The following is an 18,041-nucleotide window of genomic DNA, read 5'->3' as shown; positions in this document are numbered from 1 at the left end:
GTCTGTGAAGGTTCTCAGTCATCCAGGTCATCGTGGTATGTTGGAAAGAAAAGCGTCTGGACTTCTTTAAGTTTCTTGAAGATGTTTCACCTCTCATCGAGAAGCTTCTTCAGTTCTAAGAGCATTTGGTGGAAAGTCCCAGATTTTTAAGACCTATTGGGAGTATCCCTAAGAGGGTCGAGGACCACCTCTGCCTAATCACACGAGCCAAGGTGTGAAAATGGGTGTCTGTTAACTCCTGCATTTTAACTAAGGTTTCAGGTGAACCCATTGTGAGACCCTGCCCCACCCTATTGTGGTACTGAGATGAAATGGCCCAAGATGTGAGTGGGCTATAATCCAAAATGACAGACAGTTGGTGTCGTAAGCCTCTGTTCAAAGATGAACGACCATCATTAGGCAGAGGAACAATACGGGATCCACGGCCCTCTTACAGACACTCCCAGTAGGGCTAAAAATCTGTGACTCTCCGCCAACTCCTCTTAGAACTGAAGAAGCTTCTCGGATGAGAGCTGACACATCTTCAAGAAACTTCCAGACGCTTTTCTTCCCAAGCTCCCTAGACAAACTTGGGGTCTTGTTCACAAGTGAGGGGTGGAATTCTGTCCATACATCCACAGTTTAAATAGAGACTTTCAGATTTCCAGCTTTATTGGCATCCTCTTATTATCTACATACGTTGTCTTTATGATTGCATTTTTAATGAAGCCATGTTGATATTAATATACTATCAGACCATCAGTGAACCATCTCTAGTTTTAAAGCCAGCGTTCAGCCACTTTTCTCTTTTCTTAGGATGTGGGACTCAACACTGATGCTGTGATCTCGTCACGCCATGCAGACAGCCAGACCAAGTCTCTAGCTTTTTCCCTATACCGTCGATCCTCCAGGGAGAGCAACCGCAGCCACTCGCTCTCTGCCAACAACCAAAGCCTCAGGTCCATTCAGGTCTTTTCCACCTTCTCAAGCAAACATCCAGGTTAGCTGACAAATTGATGTCTGACTTCCTCAGTCTTGATGCTAAAGACACTCAACTTCCATCAATGTGTCATCATAATGTGGATGTGAGTGTGTGACATATGATTTGGAAATATAGCTTCAGTCTGTAGGCCTAGAAAAGCAGTCCATTTACCCTGAAGGCCAGATGTGCGAATTGAGCCTCAACTTCTGGAAGGAAAGATTCCAGTTATTATGAATTTTTACGTTGTATTTTTACACTTTCTAAGTCTAGATTTAACAGCGTATCATGTGCTACATTGCAAAACAATGGTGAATCTTTGCTGTGAGTGGGTACAAATTATAGCAGAAAGCAGTGTTGTGTCATTGTTGTTTTGTTTCACAGAGAACTGCGCTATTTGCGGAATATTTCGCATCTCAGCCCACTGCCTCACCTGCCTCCAGGGGCTGTGCTCAGACTGTGACAGACTGTATCACTCCTACCCTGAGAGAGCCAACCACCATCGAACAGCTGTCACGTCATCAACTTCATCCAAAAACAGGAGCAATGAAGGGTCAGGATAAGCAGTTCTTGGCAAAATGTACTTTGTCTTACAAGGGTGCAGTAATCCTCAGAATTTACAACTATATATGTGTGTATATATATATATATATATATATATATATATATATATATATATATATATATATATATATATATACATACATACACAGTGGGGCAAAAAAGTATTTAGTCAGCCACCGATTGTGCAAGTTCCCCCACTTAAAATGATGACAGAGGTCAGTAATTTGCACCAGAGGTACACTTCAACTGTGAGAGACAGAATGTGAAAAAAAAATCCATGAATCCACATGGTAGGATTTGTAAAGAATTTATTGGTAAATCAGGGTGGAAAATAAGTATTTGGTCACCTCAAACATGGAAAATCTCTGGCTCTCACAGACCTGTAACGTCTTCTGTAAGAAGCTTTTCTGTCCCCCACTCGTTACCTGTATGAATGGCACCTGTTTGAACTCATCATCTGTATAAAAGACACCTGTCCACAGCCTCAAACAGTCAGACTCCAAACTCCGCCATGGCCAAGACCAAAGAGCTTTCGAAGGACACCAGGAAAAGTATTGTAGACCTGCACCAGACTGGGAAGAGTGAATCTACAATAGGCAAGCAGCTTGGTGTGAAAAAATCAACTGTGGGAGCAATCATCAGAAAATGGAAGACATACAAGACCACTGATAATCTCCCTCGATCTGGGGCTCCACGCAAGATCTCATCCCGTGGGGTCAAAATGATCATGAGAACGGTGAGCAAAGATCCCAGAACCACACGGGGGGACCTGGTGAATGACCTGCAGAGAGCTGGGACCAAAGTAACAAAGGTCACCATCAGTAACACACTACAACGGCAGGGAATCAAATCCCGCAGTGCCAGACGTGTTCCGCTGCTGAAGCCAGTGCATGTCCAGGCCCGTCTGAAGTTTGCCAGAGAGCACATGGATGATACAGCAGAGGATTGGGAGAATGTCATGTGGTCAGATGAAACCAAAGTAGAACTTTTTGGTATAATCTCAACTCGTCGTGTTTGGAGGAAGAAGAATACTGAGTTGCATCCCAAGAACACCATACCTACTGTGAAGCATGGGGGTGGAAACATCATGCTATGGGGCTGTTTTTCTGCCAAGGGGACAGGACGACTGATCCGTGTTAAGGACAGAATGAATGGGGCCATGTATCGTGAGATTTTGAGCCAAAACCTCCTTCCATCAGTGAGAACTTTGAAGATGAAACGAGGCTGGGTCTTCCAACATGACAATGATCCAAAACACACCGCCCGGGCAACAAAGGAGTGGCTCCGTAAGAAGCATTTGAAAGTCCTGGAGTGGCCTAGCCAGTCTCCAGACCTCAACCCCATAGAAAATCTGTGGCGGGAGTTGAAAGTCCGTGTTGCTCGGCGACAGCCCCAAAACATCACTGCTCTCGAGAAGATCTGCATGGAGGAATGGGCCAAAATACCAGCTACTGTGTGTGCAAACCTGGTAAAGACCTATAGTAAACGTTTGACCTCTGTTATTGCCAACAAAGGTTATGTTACAAAGTATTGAGTTGTATTTTTGTTATTGACCAAATACTTATTTTCCACCCTGATTTACCAATAAATTCTTTACAAATCCTACCATGTGGATTCATGGATTTTTTTTCACATTCTGTCTCTCACAGTTGAAGTGTACCTCTGGTGCAAATTACTGACCTCTGTCATCATTTTAGGTGGGGGAACTTGCACAATCGGTGGCTGACTAAATACTTTTTTGCCCCACTGTATGTATGTGTATATATATATATATATATATATATATATATATATATATATATATATATATATATATATATATATATATATATATATATATATATATATATATATATTGTCGCGGTTCGAATTTTGAGGAAGAGACATACGACTGAAAGTCCATAGTGGGTCAACACAAATTATTTTATTAAAACACATATATGTGGTGAAGATAGGCTCTGCAAAACATCAAGCTCCATCTCCCCTTACAATAGGTGGGTGTAATATTTATACTTGTGTCTGTGAAGGTTCTCAGTCATCCAGGTCATCGTAGTCAAAGGAGCTTGCAAAGAAAAGCGTCTGGACTTCTTTAAGTTGCTTGAAGACGTTTCACCTCTCATCCGAGAAGCTTCTTCAGTTCTAAGGTCAAATGGTGGAGAGTCCCAGATTTAAACCTAGTGGGAGTTTCCCCCCACAGAGGGACAAAAGGACCCCCTGATGATCCTCTAATCGCCTGAGCCAAGGTGGGAAACTGGGTGTGGGTCCCAATCAGCCAGAGTTTCGGGTGTGTTCATTGTGAAACCTGGCCCCACCTTATCATGCGAATTCCTGAGGTCAGATGGCCCAGGATGTGAGTGGGCGTTAAGGCGTCTGGGAAGGATCTCAAAACTGGATTATAGATGGCAGAGAGTTGGTGTCGTAAACCCCCGCCTCTGTTCAAAGATGGTCGCTCACAGTGGACATAGATGGCTTCTTTCACTCCTCTTTCAAACCATCTGTCCTCTCTGTCCAAAATGTGAACATTGGCATCCTCGAAAGAGTGTCCTTTATCCTTAAGATGCAGATGGACTGCTGAGTCTTGTCCTGTGGAGGTGATTTATACTTATGATGACCAGTACCTCGCGTCACTAAAACAGAACAGTTCCTCTTTCAGTTCCTCCAGATGCATCCTGTTATTCTACTTGTCCAGACTTATTCTACTTGTCCAGACTTATTCTACTTGTCCAGACTTAAACAACACTTGCAGTCAGTTTACCCAGACAGGCTATGTGTCTGTGTCGTTAATCTAAGTGCACGACCCCCCTCTACGTCATCTGTGACCAGGCAAACTCCAGTGCAGCCTGCTGAATGCACACAGGCAATATGTAGCAAATTATACTGTAAACATGTAGGCAACCTTTCAATAGCTGAACTTTGCTCCACTGATCGGCCAGACATTGCGCTGCCCGTAGCTTCAAACCATTAATTAACTTGACTGAGCTTCAACCCTTTAATTATGCAATATATGTATAACATGATTACAGTTGCCCCTGCAATGAAAGATTATTATGTGCTTATGCTAACACCTGAAATACAGACTTTACTATAACCTCACCAGTTTCAATAAATGTGTCCACGAAATGACAATAATGATAAATCATAAATGATGCAACAGCAATAATAAGGATTATGGATGTAAAATAATATTTCATCTCGACTATATATATATATATATATATATATATATATATATATATATATATATATATATATATATACACATACATATATACGACTATTGCTGGTTTAACTTTTTTCATCTTAAACTAGATCTTTTTACTTTTCAAGTTCTTCCACCTGGCGTTGCCTTCACTGCACTAAAGTCAACTCTATCCAGGATGTGCTCTGTGACGAGTGTGAGCAGCCTCGCTTGGAACCCCTCGGCTCTAAAGAAGAGGAATGTCAGCCTGCTACTATCATCGGTCTGTTATCCTTTGGTGTATCTCAGGCTCTAGCAATAGCATGTTGTTATCTTTTATTTTTCTGGGTTTTTTTCCTCAACATAGAAACTGATGGCTGGCACAGTGCTGCACTGTTTCCAAATGACATGGAGCTTCTTGGTTTGAACCATAGCTCGGCCAATAGTCAATATATTAGTAACTGCATAGAGGAAACCTCCTTCAACCATGTTACCAGTGTTATTATAACATAGTTTTTGTCCACCAGGGTGCGCTCTGCAGCCTCCCTGCTGGCAGTTCTGATCCGAGTTGTCGGGCAGAACATAAACAAGTAATCTACGACTTGTTGAAGCAGGAAAACGCCATTATTATTATTATACTATGTTGTCATTATCTTAGTTAGTATTCATAAAGAACATAAAATATTCATAAAAACTACACATAAGATCTACATGTAGATCTGTTTATGTTTAGTGTGTATTAAAAACCTCCATTATTTGTCGTGATCATTTTTTTCCTTTGTAACAGAGTAATTCTCACAAAGGCTTCTGTAAGAATTTTGTTGTAAAGCTCAGTTTGAGTAATAACGTTTGTCGCTGTTTTTTTAGAGTGGCAGTGTAAGAGCTGCACTATGGTGAATGCAGCCAGTAGTATTCTGTGTGAGGTTTGTGAACGACCTCGTTTGGCGACGCGACCTCCAGTGACCCCGTCGCACCCACCCATAACCCCACCCAGACCTCCAGCACCAGTATTGGGGATGCCCGGTGACCCTGACAGTCAGGTTAGGTGTGTGAGTGTGGTCACATTTCTGCGCTCATCCTGCTAGCTATCTGTTGCTAATAACATTTCATTACAGCGATTAGAGCATGCTGTAATTATTAAAGGTACTGCGCTGCAGTGGTTTAAGTCACATCTGTTTAAGGATTCATTTTTTTATAGTGCCAAATCACAACAGCAGTTGCCTAGAGGCTCTTTATGTTGTCCAAGACCCTACAATAATAGAAAGAAAGCCAGAAAATCACATGACATGATGAGGACTCCAATTTATTCATCAAATATCAAACCACCAACCTTGCGATCAGTAGATGACCTGCTGTACCTCCTGAGCTACAGCCACCCCAGTATGCCAGTATGAAGTGCCACATGCTCATACTGTAGACAGGAGCTTCCCTACAGGGGCCCCACCCAGGCCCCATAGTGGGGCTTCCAGGCAGGCCCCACATTTCATGCCTGTACCGAGACCTACACTACAGTACAATAATTTACATGTACAGAGGTGAGTGATCACTGTCAGGTTTACGGTTGTAATTTTGAGGCTTTAATAGTGTGAGTTAGATATGATTATCGTTCCTGATCATAACTCTTCATCAGCCGTTTAATGCTGTGGCTGTTCACCGCATACATGCCAACCCTCCCGATTTTTCTGGGAGAATCCTGAATATCAGTGCCCCTCCCAAAAATTTCCCCAAGCCACCATTCCTCCCGATTTTCCACCGGGACAACAAAATTAAAAAACCATATCCCAGATTTCATAGTGCGGTCCAGCCAATTCCAATTCCGATTTCCAACAATGGCGGCAGCGACTTAGTTTCAATATTACTCTTGTTACTCTTTCTGGGTCGTAAAATAAACTTTTAACATATTTTCAGGCGAGAATGTAGCTGAGTAAACTTCAAATATCTGAGCCGGAGAGAACAGCGAACTCCCAGCACATCGTTTTCAGACCCCCCGCGGTCTACTCAGGTTAAACATGATATATAAGTCACTTAAGATAACTTAAAATTATTTTTAACTTATTTAAGTTATTTTCTCCGTTAAATAAACACTGTAAAATTCATGTTTTTTATATATATATATACGCCCCCCTCCCCAATGTCTCCCTAATTCTGAGGTCTCAAGGTTGGCAAGTATGGTTCACCGTGGTTAGTGACTCTCTTCCTGTAACTCTGCTCCAGTGGGTGTGTCAGTTCTGCACATATCTGAACTACTCTCCGGCTATGGTGTGTGAGATGTGTGACCTGGCTCGCCCAGAGCCTGCACCGCTGCCAGTGAAGCTCCGCCCTCCCTCTCCTGTTAGACGTGTCCCTGCTCTGCCGATCAAACCGAAGGAACCTGCTCCTGAAGATCTGGACTCCTGGAGGCAGAATTTGATAAAGGAGGAGGGGCTAAAGCTGATTCAACTAATCAGAGCAAGTCACCGTACTGTCATTATATCTGCATACAGAATTCTTTTCATGTCTTAACTAGAGATGGCACGATACCACTTTTTTATGTCCGATACCGATACCGATATCATAAATTTGAATATCTGCCGATATCGATATGAATCCGATATAGTGTATTTTTTAATCAATAAAACTGTTTTTTTAATATCTTGCTGCTTTTTGTATAAGTTCATACTCAAGTTAAAAAAAAAACACACTAAAGCTATTCTGTTAAACCTGTATGTAAAAAATACACTGCACCCAAAATATTTCATAGTTCAGCAAAACTGATCAATCTAATAAACTTAAACCTGCTCCATCCTCCCTATTCTGGTATTTTGAAGAGTACTTAGCAGAAATATTAAGCAACCTAACTAATAGGGTTGCAAACTCCCAGCAAAAAAAAAAAAAAAAAATAGGGAACCACCCTCCACCTCATAATGCTTAATTGGCGTAAACAACTATAATTTGATGCAGTTTAAAAAAAAAATACACAGAAATCAATTATTTTTCAAGAACAATTAAATAGATTCAACATCTTTCTTTAACAGAACTGCACAGATGGTATCTTTCCAAAGGAAAAAGTACTATAGCTTACTAGGGTATATTAGACTTAATAGTTACTATATACAGTAATAGACTTCTATACATTTTACATCAGATTAAAACTTTGGGTGTAAGATTCGGATAATTATTTATTAAAAGCTCGACATTTTAAATGAGAATAAGAAAGAAAAGTATGTCTTTGTGCCCCCTTTTCCCTGTTCATGCCCTATCGGCCCCCCTGGCTAAACTTTGCTAGATCCGCCCCTGCACAGTTACCAGCGTCAGCTGTAGAAAAAGATCCTGGTGTAGAAAGTAAATAAATTCTAACAACAGCTGATCAAGCTAAAACGTGCTGCTGTTGTTCAGCCGCTGGTTTCCTCTTTCTGGCGCAAAGTGAACAATAAACAAACAAGAGAGACGGACTCGCGACAGAAAAGCCGATCAGCTGATCATTGATTAGTTTCGATTGAAGTAGCAGCAGGAGAGAGAAGAGGCAGTCGCTCCATATATTGGTTGTTAAACTTAACGCTGGAATGCTTTACAAACACTCAGAGATGAACTTACACACTTGCTTTACTTCTCTCTGGGATCACTTCCTCGGAGATGAAATGCCGGATTGCTAGCGAGGCTGCAAATACACACAGCCGCTCTATCACGTGACCCGTTCTGCTGCGATGTGCTACGGTTATGAGCCGAGTTACGCCATGTCGCAAGTTTTGTGAGGTGCTTTTTTGATATTTAATGGATCGGATTACACTTTTTTATTTTTCTCCGATATCCGATCCAGTAATTGACGTCAGTATCGGACCGATACCGATACGTAATATCGGATCGGTCCATCTCTAGTCTTAACACAAGTTCGTTTGATCTTCATGTCTGTGTCAGCATGGGGAGAAGAAAGGAGTGAGTCCAGAGGAAGTATACACAAGCATGAGGGTAGCTGGGGACAGCAACATCCTGCCCTGCAAGTGGTTAAAGACTGAACTTCCCCTGCTTTTAGACCAGATCAGGATGTTGGTGGCGACATCGTCCTTTCAGTCATTTTCAGATAAGACCTCAACTGAAGACAAAGTCAGTAACCTCCTGTTAAACCTGACAAATCACTCTGACTATAGTTCTGTGTTTTCTGAAAGTGAAACTGTCCTGCTACACAGAATAACATAACACAGGATCTCACCAAGGAGGCTGGCAAAGTGGTAGATCTTGCAGAAACAGAAAGTGTGATCCAGCTTTCCAGAGCAGAAGCTAAACAAGCCTGGCTTACAGCAGGGGGTGACACAGAGAGAGCTGCCAGACAAGCTCTGAGAGACCGACTCGCCAAGGTGATGTTTGGTCAAACGTTTAGCATTGTTCCCTGATATTTCATGACTCCACCCTCTGTGTAGACATTCAATTATATTTCTTCATTCTATCCTATCAGTTAAAGGAGCTGTGTGCACTCGGCTTTAGTGATGAAAGTCACTGTCATGAGGTTTTACGGCAGAGTGGTGGTGAGGTAAGAGGAGCCTTGGCGTTGCTACAACGACCACTTCTGGAGCCCTTCCACAAACGCATCTGGAGTGAGAAACCTGAGCCTCCTGTCGATATCCACCATCCTGACAAGCAGGTAAAACCACAGCCGTGTGATGTCACTCACTGGTTTACGCTGGGGCCAGTTTAAAGCCCAGATCTTTAGTTTATGGCCACACCGGGGATTTTTATTTTGGAATTTGTAGGTTTTTTTCAAATGGGTCATCCTCATTTCTTTATATTTTGCTTCCAAGAAGTTGGGATTTCTTGGCATTTTGTAAAGTGGTCATTGTCTTTCTGAAGGCCATTTAAAGGTTTTCTTTGGACATTGCTGTTATTTCGCTCATTTTCAGTCCTGTCCTTGTTCTTGACCATTTTCAGTGTTAAGGTCCAGTTCAGTTCACTTTCATTTATATAGCTCCAAATCACAACAACATTTGCCTCAAGGTGCTTTATATTGTTAGCCAAAGACCCTACAGTAATACAGAGAAAACCCTCTATGAGTAGTGCTTGGTGACAGTGGGAAGGAAAAACTCTACAGCGTTATTTTTGTGTCTCTATTGTGAGTGCATGTATAAAAAAAATGCAAGTGCAAATGTTGTATTTTGAGGAGAAAATGATTTTCAGTGCAGAAAAGTCGATTCGAGTGAACAAAATTAATTTCTGTGTTTGCTATTATCCACACACACACAATACCAGCCCCTCTCGCTCAGATCTCTGCTCTGTGTGCTCACAGACATCTGCAGACCGGCTCTCGGTGTGTCACTCTCACTCTCAAATAGTGCCGTGCGAATCATGAACGAATCGTTCAATACTTGAGAATCACTTTACTGACTCGTGAATCATGATTCACAAGCTCCTCCCGGTGGGACATGCCTGGAACACCTCACCCAGATGCCCGAACCACCTCAGCTGGCTCCTTTCGATGTGGAGCAGCAGCTGCTCTACTCTGAGCCCCTCCCGGATGGCCGAACTTCTCACCCTATCTCTAAGGGAGAGGCCAGCCACCCTTCGGAGGAAGCTCATTTCTGCCGCTTGTATCCACGATCTCGTTCTTTCGGTCACTACCCACAGCTCGTGGCCATAGGTGAGGGTAGGGACGTAGATCGACCGGTAAATTGAGAGCTTCGCTTTTACACTCAGCTCCCTCTTCACCACGACGGACCGGTGCAGCGTCCGCATTACTGCAGCTGCAGCCCCAATCCGTCTGTCGATCTCCGGCTCCCTTCTCCCATCACTCGCGAACAAGACCCCGAGATACTTGAACTCCTCCGCTTGGGGCAGAAACTCATCCCCGAACCGGAGTGGGCACTCCACCCTTTTCCGGCTGAGAACCATGGCCTCAGATTTGGAGGCGCTGATCCTCATTCCCGCTGCTTCACACTCGGCTGCGAACCGTTCCAGTGCGAGCTGGAGGCCCTCACCCGATGAAGCCAACAGAACCACATCATCCGCAAAAATCAGAGATGAGATTCTGAGGCCACCAAAGCGAAAGCCCTCCGCCACTTGGCTGCGCCTAGAAATCCTGTCCATAAAAATTATGAACAGAACCGGAGACAAAGGGCAGCCCTGGCGGAGCCCATCACCCACCGGGAACGAGTCCGACTTATTGCCGGCAATGCAAACCAAGCTCTTGTAACGGTTGTATAGGGATCGAATGGCCCGTAGCAATGGGCCAGACACCCCATACTCCCGCAACACCTCACACAGGACACCCCGAGGGACACAGTCGAATGCCTTCTCCAAGTCCACAAAACACATGTAGACTGGTTGGGCAAACTCCCATGCACCCTCAAGTATCCTCGAGAGGATAAAGAGCTGGTCCAGTGTTCCGCGACCAGGGTGAAAACCGCATTGTTCCTCCTGTATCCGAGGTTCGACTAGCGGACGAACTCTCCTTTCCAGCACCCTGGCATAGACTTTCCCAGGGAGGCTGAGGAGTGTGATCCCCCTGTAGTTGGAACACACCCTCCGGTCCCCCTTCTTAAAGATGGGGACCACCACCCCGGTCTGCCAGTCCACAGGTACTACCCCTAATCTCCACGCAACATTGCAGAGGCGTGTCAACCAGGACAGCCCTACAACGTCCAGAGCCTTCAGGAACTCGGGGCGGACCTCATCAACACCAGGGGCTCTGCCACCAAGGAGTTGTTTAACTGCCTCAGTGACCTCGCCCCCGGAAATTGGCGGGTCATTCCCCTCATCCCCAGACTCTGCTTCCTCTTCGGAAGACGTGTCAGTGGGATTAAGGAGGTCCTCGAAGTATTCCTTCCACCGCCTGACAATTTTCTCAGTCGACGTCAGCAGCGCTCCGCCAGCACTATACACAGTGCAGGTAGAGCACCGCTTTCCCCTCCTAAGACGCCTGACGGTTTGCCAGAATCTCTTCGAGGCAGTCCGAAAGTCTTTTTCCATGGCCTCTCCGAACTCCTCCCACACCCGAGTTTTTGCTTCAGCCACTGCCCGAGCCGCATTCCGCTTGGCCTGTCGATACCTGTCGGCTGCCTCCGGAGTCCCACAGGCTAACCAAGCCCCCAGGGACTCTAAGAAGGCTGGGTACTCCGAACTCGGAGCATAAGCGCAGATGACAGTCAGGACCCGTTCCCCGACCCTAAGGTGCAGGGAACAAACCCTCTCGTCCACCGGGAAAAACCCCAACGTACCGGCAGCAAGCCGAGGGGATATTAGAATACCCACCCCAGCCCGCCGCCTCTCACCAGGGGCAACTCCAGACTGAGACAGAGTCCAGCCCCTCTCTAGGAGACTGGTTCCAGAGCCCAAGCCATGCGTAGAGGTGAGCCCGACTATATCTAGCCGGTACCTCTCAACCTCACGCACTAACTCAGGCTCCTTCCCCACCAGAGAGGTGACATTCCATGTCCCTATTGCCAGTCTTGGCAGCCGGGGGTCAGTCCGCCAGGGCCTCCGCTCCTGGCCGCCACCCGGCACACAATGCACCCGACCCCTATGGCGCGCCTCCTGCGGGTGGTGGGCCTGCGGGAGGATGGGCCCATGTCTCCTCTTCGGGCTGTGCCCGGCCGGGCCCCATGGACTAAGGCCCGGCCACCAGACGCTCGCCCTCGGGCACCCTCCCCGGGCCTGGCTCCAGGGCGGGGCCCCGGTAACCCTATCCCGGGCAGGTTAAACTGTTCCCTCGATATTCTTTTCATAAGGGTCTTCTGAATCGCTCTTTGTCTGGTCCCTCACCCAGGACCAATTTGCCATGGGAGACCCTACCAGGGGGCAAAAGCCCCCAGACAACATAGCCCCTGGGATCCCTGGGACACACAAACCCCTCCACCACGATAAGGTAGCGATTCAAGGAGGAGATCATTTTATTTTAAAATATAGAATTTTTTAAGACCATTGTTGGCTTTAATCTAGTTTAAACCAAACCACTCCACTGGATTTAGCTGGATCAGTCAGCTGAGACTGAAGAAGTCATTTGGATGAGTAACAAATTATTTCTCCCACTGAAAACGCTACGTCCAGATGAACAAAATCCACTTTTGGGGATTAGTTATTTAAGACTCCAGATTTAACAGGAAGCCAGTGAAGAGAAGCCTTCAGGCTTCTCTTCACAGAAATGAGGAGTGACTTGCAACTGTTACACAGTACTTTACAAAGACACCATGTTTGGCATTACTGGTAGAAAATGTGAAGTCTATTTTAACATGATTTTATTGTTTTTTCAGCGTGTATGTCGGTGGCTTCTAGCAGTCTACGATCTACCCAGCTGGGGTCGCTGTGAGCTGGCACTGTCGCTTCTTCTGGAGCACAGCGCCCCCTATTCCCTAGAAGATGTGGTGCAGGCAGTGCAAGAGTCCCACGACAGGGAATTTATCAAGCGAGTGCTCGCCAAAGAATGTCCCATCTGCCTCTCGGTTTTCCCTCACAGCAAAGTTAGGGTTACTTGACAGATGCTTTTGAGTCACTAAATAATTTTCTGAATGATTTCCATTTCTTGATTTTCTACTTCCTCCCACCTCCCCTTCTCAGATGCAGTCTCTCACGTCGTGTCAGTGCTCTGTGTGCTGTGGTTGTTTTCAGCAGCACTTTACCATCGCTGTAAGGGACAAACACATCAGAGACATGGTGTGTCCAGTCTGTTGGGAGCCTGACATCAATGACCCCGAACACCTCAACAGCTACTTCTCCACCCTGGACATCCAGGTAGGAAGCAAATAAACCGGGAAAGGAATGAGAATGTCTCTCCTCTCGCTGACTGCTACATTGTCATCTTGTCAACCACAACTATAAAGCCTGCCATCACTTACAGTTCAGTAAAACAATGAACTGCATTTTTTTGTTTTTTCTTTGCTCAGTTGTTGTTTCTCTGCAGAGCTTTTCTAAAATGGATTAAATGTCTTGATGTTATATTAATGAGCAGAACATTGGCTTCACTCTGTTAGCTGTTAGCTGAGCAGGGTACGATTTAGTGTCTCTACTTCTTTGAGTTTATTTCCAATCCAATATTTTGGACAATGTACAAAATATACAAGAGGTTAATGTACCAACATTCTTGTACACAAACGTTTGGTTGCCAGAAAATTCAGTTGACAAACAACATCTAACTTTGCTGTTTGGGTTGAAAATGAATTACAGGCTGCTGAGCAGCAGTTTCAAAATGCTGTTTCCTGCAAGTTTTGGAGGGACTGATTATGTTTTTTCTCCTGTTTAACAGTAAAACATATTTTCATTCCTTTCTCAGATTATTATTTATGTCATCGATTATAGTTCTGCCCATAAAATATCAAAAACCTGAACATGTACACGACATGTATCTTTAGTTATTGCAATATTGTTTTTCTAGGCTTACTAATTATACAGAACTTTAATTTTTATTCCGATTTTTTTACATTCATGAGAGTAATATTGTAAGAGAGGGGTAGTAATCACTTTCATTTTGGTCATATCATTATGTCCTAATGCAGTGCATGTCCAGGTCAGTCTGTGGAACACCTGTGTTAGAGTTAGTGCGTTACAATCAGTGTTGAGGTCTGGAATCTTTATATTTCTATTACTGGAGACAAAGGGTGAAATGAAGTATTAATATTATATTAATACCTGTGATTGTGACTGTCAGCACCAGTTTTTATTCACAGTGGTGTGAGAAGGTGTTTGCCTCATTCCTGAGGTCCTATTTTTTGTATGTTTGTCACACTGAAATATTTCAGATCATCATACAAATTTAAATATTAGACAAAGATGACACAAGTAAACACAAAATGAGGGTGTTAGTATTATTGTTATGATAATAATAATTATTATTATTATTATTGTGGCCCTGTGTGGAAAAAGTGATTAAAAATTAAAAGCACTTTAAGAAATCTCTTAAATAAGACTTAAACAGGACCAGACATCCTGCTGTGATCCAAGGAAATTCAGGAACAAATGAGAACATAAGTAATTGATATCTCTTGTATAAAAAATAAGTATAAAAACATAGAAATGGTGAAAACATGGAACAGTGGTGAACCTTTCCAGGAGTGGCCGGCTGACCAAAGTTACACCAGGACTGACTCAATAGGAACATAAAGGCTCGTCTCAGTTTTGCCAGAAAACATCTTGATGATTGATGAATATTCTCCGGACTGACAAGACAAAACTTTAACTTTTTGGAAAGTGTGATGTGCCATTTCATCTGGAGTGAAAGTAGCACAGCATTTCAGAAAAGGAACATTACACCAACAGTAAAATGTGGTGGTAGTGTGATGGTCTGGGGCTGCCTCAGGACCTGAAGACTTGTTGTGGTAAATGGAACCATGAACTCTGCTGTCTACCAAAACATCCTGGAGGAAAATGTCCAGCCATCTGTTCATGACCTCAAGCTGAAGTGCACTTCTGTTCTGCAGCAGGACAATGATCCGAAACACACCAGCAAGTCCACCTCAGAGTCGCTGAAGAAAAACAAAATGAAGACTTTGGAGTCACTGTTCTGATCTGAACATGATTGCGATGCCATGGCACGACCTTAAAAAGGTTCAATCTCAAAAACCTTCCAGTTTGGCTGAATTACAACAATTTTGCAAAGACAAGTGGGCCGAAATTCCTCCACAGCGCTGTTAACGACTCATGCCAGTTATGTTATGTGTGGCTGTGTTCAGACAGGAATAGGACCCAAGGTGCAGACTCCGGAGACAGTCGTGAACTCAAAACAGCTTTAATGTAAAACTCAAAATATAACATAACTGGAAAAAATCAAACTAAACTTAAACCAGAGGACTGACAGAACACACAGCAAAATAAACGGTAAATCGCGACACAGACACCGAGAAACACAGGGCTTAAATACACAGAGGGAGCAATCTGGGAATGAATAACAGGAGGGAAACACAGCTGGGGCAAATCAGGCCTAACGAGACAAGGGGAAGCAAAACCAGATACATTAACCTCAGACAAGGACCTTCAAAATAAAACAGGAAACATGACACAAACTGAACTAAAGACACAGACTCGCACGCACTGCAACAGAGGGAACAGAGACGTGGGACCAGGGCAGACACAGACACTGACTGGACACGGGGATATAGCAACTAAGGATACACAGAGACGCCAACTAGACAAGGGGATACAGCTGACAGGGGAGACAGAGCAACTAGAGAAGACAGACATAAACCATAAGACAGAACTCAAAGAAAGCAAGACTAGAAATAATAAATAATATAATAAACTCAAAAACCCTGGGACAACGACCCAGTCATCCTAACAACTTATTTGAAACTCCTGATTGCAGTTTTTGCCTCAACCAGTTATTAGGGGGCAAGAGTTTTTTCACCCACCGCCGTATGTCTGGATTTTTTTCCTCTTAATAAGAAACACGTCACTTAGAAACGGCATTTTGTCTTTACTTGTGTTATTTTATTAAAGGTGTTCATATTTAAGAGTGACAAACATACAACGCATTGTTTGCAGTATGAGTAAAACCTGGGAAAGAGTGACCGACACCATACTTGGTGAAGATCTTCCAGAGATCTTCTACTCTGTACAAATATTTTTACAGGAAGAACAGGACTAGTCGTGACAGGTAAATCAGTCTTTACATGTACATTCTGTGAAGTTAACGTTCTAAAACTTGGTCTTCACAGCTGCGAGAGTGTCTAGAGCCAGAAGTCTACGAGCTTTTTCACAAGAAGCTGACAGAGCAGGCTTTAATCAAGGACCCCAAATTTCTCTGGTGCTGTCACGTGAGTACAGGATCAATATTTGCAACAAAATCTCAATGAACAAATTACTTAATGTAATTACTTAATTTCTATTTAAAAGTGATGCAAGTTTGAGTACACGTTTTTGGATTATTGATGCTTCACATGTGTTAAAGATTCAATTTTCTTTATATGAAACAATAGTGCAGTAAGTAGTTTTGCAAACTTTGAAATTGAGTTGGTGACCAGTGAAGAGCTCACTTTTCCCAGATGGAAGCTATAGTCTTTAAGTCTGACGTCATTAGCCGTGCCTGGGCCCAAACTCTGCTGCAGGTTCATAGGTCAAACGATCACTGCGGCATCACTGAGAGTTGAAAAATTGTCTAAATTCTTCCATCTGTAATAAAATGATCAGCGTTCTGCTCTACCAGGTGTAACAATTGAGTTTAACATCCAGGCATCCATGAAAACGGAATTTATGACATTTAACGGAGTTAGAAGTTAGCAGGAAGTTAGCTCGCTAGCTTCCATCTAAATACAATATAGCATGTCCTGACTGAGGGAGTTCAGAAACAAATTCAAACGTACAGCTCTGTTATCACTTCCAACATAAATGAAGACATTAAACTAAACAGCAGTGACGTTTGTAGGGTTACTGAAGTTTGGCTAGCTGGTACATGATGATGTGCTACGTGATCACTAGCGACACAGCTATTTTAGCATGACATAAACACAGTGAAGCTGGAGGATGAACACTAACTTCAGAGTCCGTGACACAGATGCAAAACAGACCCCAACACTCCCATCACAATGGCTCACAGGGAGAAGGTTCTATATGTAACTCCAGTGCTGGGAAAAATATTTACCTCTTCCCCAATTTCACTGCTGTACTAGACATGACAGGGTTAAAAATGAGAAGGAAAGCAGGTGAGAAACAAAGTCACTGATGTCTGTCAGTCTGGAACAGGGTACAGAACCATTTCAGAGGCACTGGGACTCCAGTAAACCATAATGAGAGCCAATGGACTGTGTGCACGTTAGCATATGCTACTTCCGGTGCGGAAACTCCTGTGGGGAGCTTTGTTTCCGGTGTCCTATTCGCGCCTGGTTTACGGTCCAAAACAAGTTTAGCAAATGAATGAATCAAGCGGCGATTTACATTTCTATAGATGTCTCGGGCATTTACCCAATATATCTGTAAATGATGTTCATCGACTTGTTGATATTTTTTCCTGCGCCTCAGAGCAAAAGAGAAAAGGGATTCAAATGTTATATTTCTCAGCTGTCCCTCGTTTATCGCGGGTGTTATGTTCTAAAAATAACCAGGATAGGTGAAATCAAGTAGCCGATTTTATTTTTTGACGGTGCAAAACGTTTGGTGGACATCGTGGACATAAAGCACTGCACTTCAGAGTCACATTGCTAGCGATGGATGCAGCGATTCTGTACTGTACAGGAGAGACATCACGGAGGAGATCGTCTGCAGCGATCAGGACGCAGGACACAATGTGACGTAAAAAAAAACGTGCAAACTTGCACTAAAAAATCTGCGAAACAGCGAGGTGAAAGGTGAACCGCGTTATAGCGAGGGACCACTGTAATTTTGAAGGCAAGTCACAACATATCCTTTGTACATACTAATGTATAGAAACCGTTACCAGCAGTCATTCATTTTTTT

At 43.7% G+C, this 18,041-nt stretch overlaps 1 protein-coding gene across 4 annotated transcripts in view; it reads left to right on the top strand.

Annotated features, from left to right (window-relative positions):
• The window catches only part of rnf31 (ring finger protein 31), a 54,915-nt gene that overhangs the window by 18,851 nt on the left and 18,023 nt on the right, over positions 1-18,041 (top strand). For 3 of the 4 annotated variants that reach the window (XM_026150332.1, XM_026150335.1, XM_026150333.1), the window contains exons 6-16: positions 796-979; positions 1,343-1,511; positions 4,850-4,983; positions 5,568-5,740; positions 6,915-7,148; positions 8,595-8,780; positions 8,864-9,031; positions 9,130-9,315; positions 12,914-13,120; positions 13,218-13,391; positions 16,307-16,405. In XM_026150332.1, the coding sequence (XP_026006117.1) occupies positions 796-979; positions 1,343-1,511; positions 4,850-4,983; positions 5,568-5,740; positions 6,915-7,148; positions 8,595-8,780; positions 8,864-9,031; positions 9,130-9,315; positions 12,914-13,120; positions 13,218-13,391; positions 16,307-16,405 (1,914 nt within the window). The remainder of the gene's footprint in view (positions 1-795; positions 980-1,342; positions 1,512-4,849; positions 4,984-5,567; positions 5,741-6,914; positions 7,149-8,594; positions 8,781-8,863; positions 9,032-9,129; positions 9,316-12,913; positions 13,121-13,217; positions 13,392-16,306; positions 16,406-18,041) is intronic. The other variant, XM_026150334.1, reaches the window with a different exon arrangement.

Source organism: Astatotilapia calliptera, chromosome 18 (genome assembly GCF_900246225.1).
Source record: "Astatotilapia calliptera chromosome 18, fAstCal1.2, whole genome shotgun sequence".
NCBI lineage: Eukaryota > Metazoa > Chordata > Actinopteri > Cichliformes > Cichlidae > Astatotilapia > Astatotilapia calliptera.
This window is presented reverse-complemented; position numbering and strand designations above follow the sequence as displayed.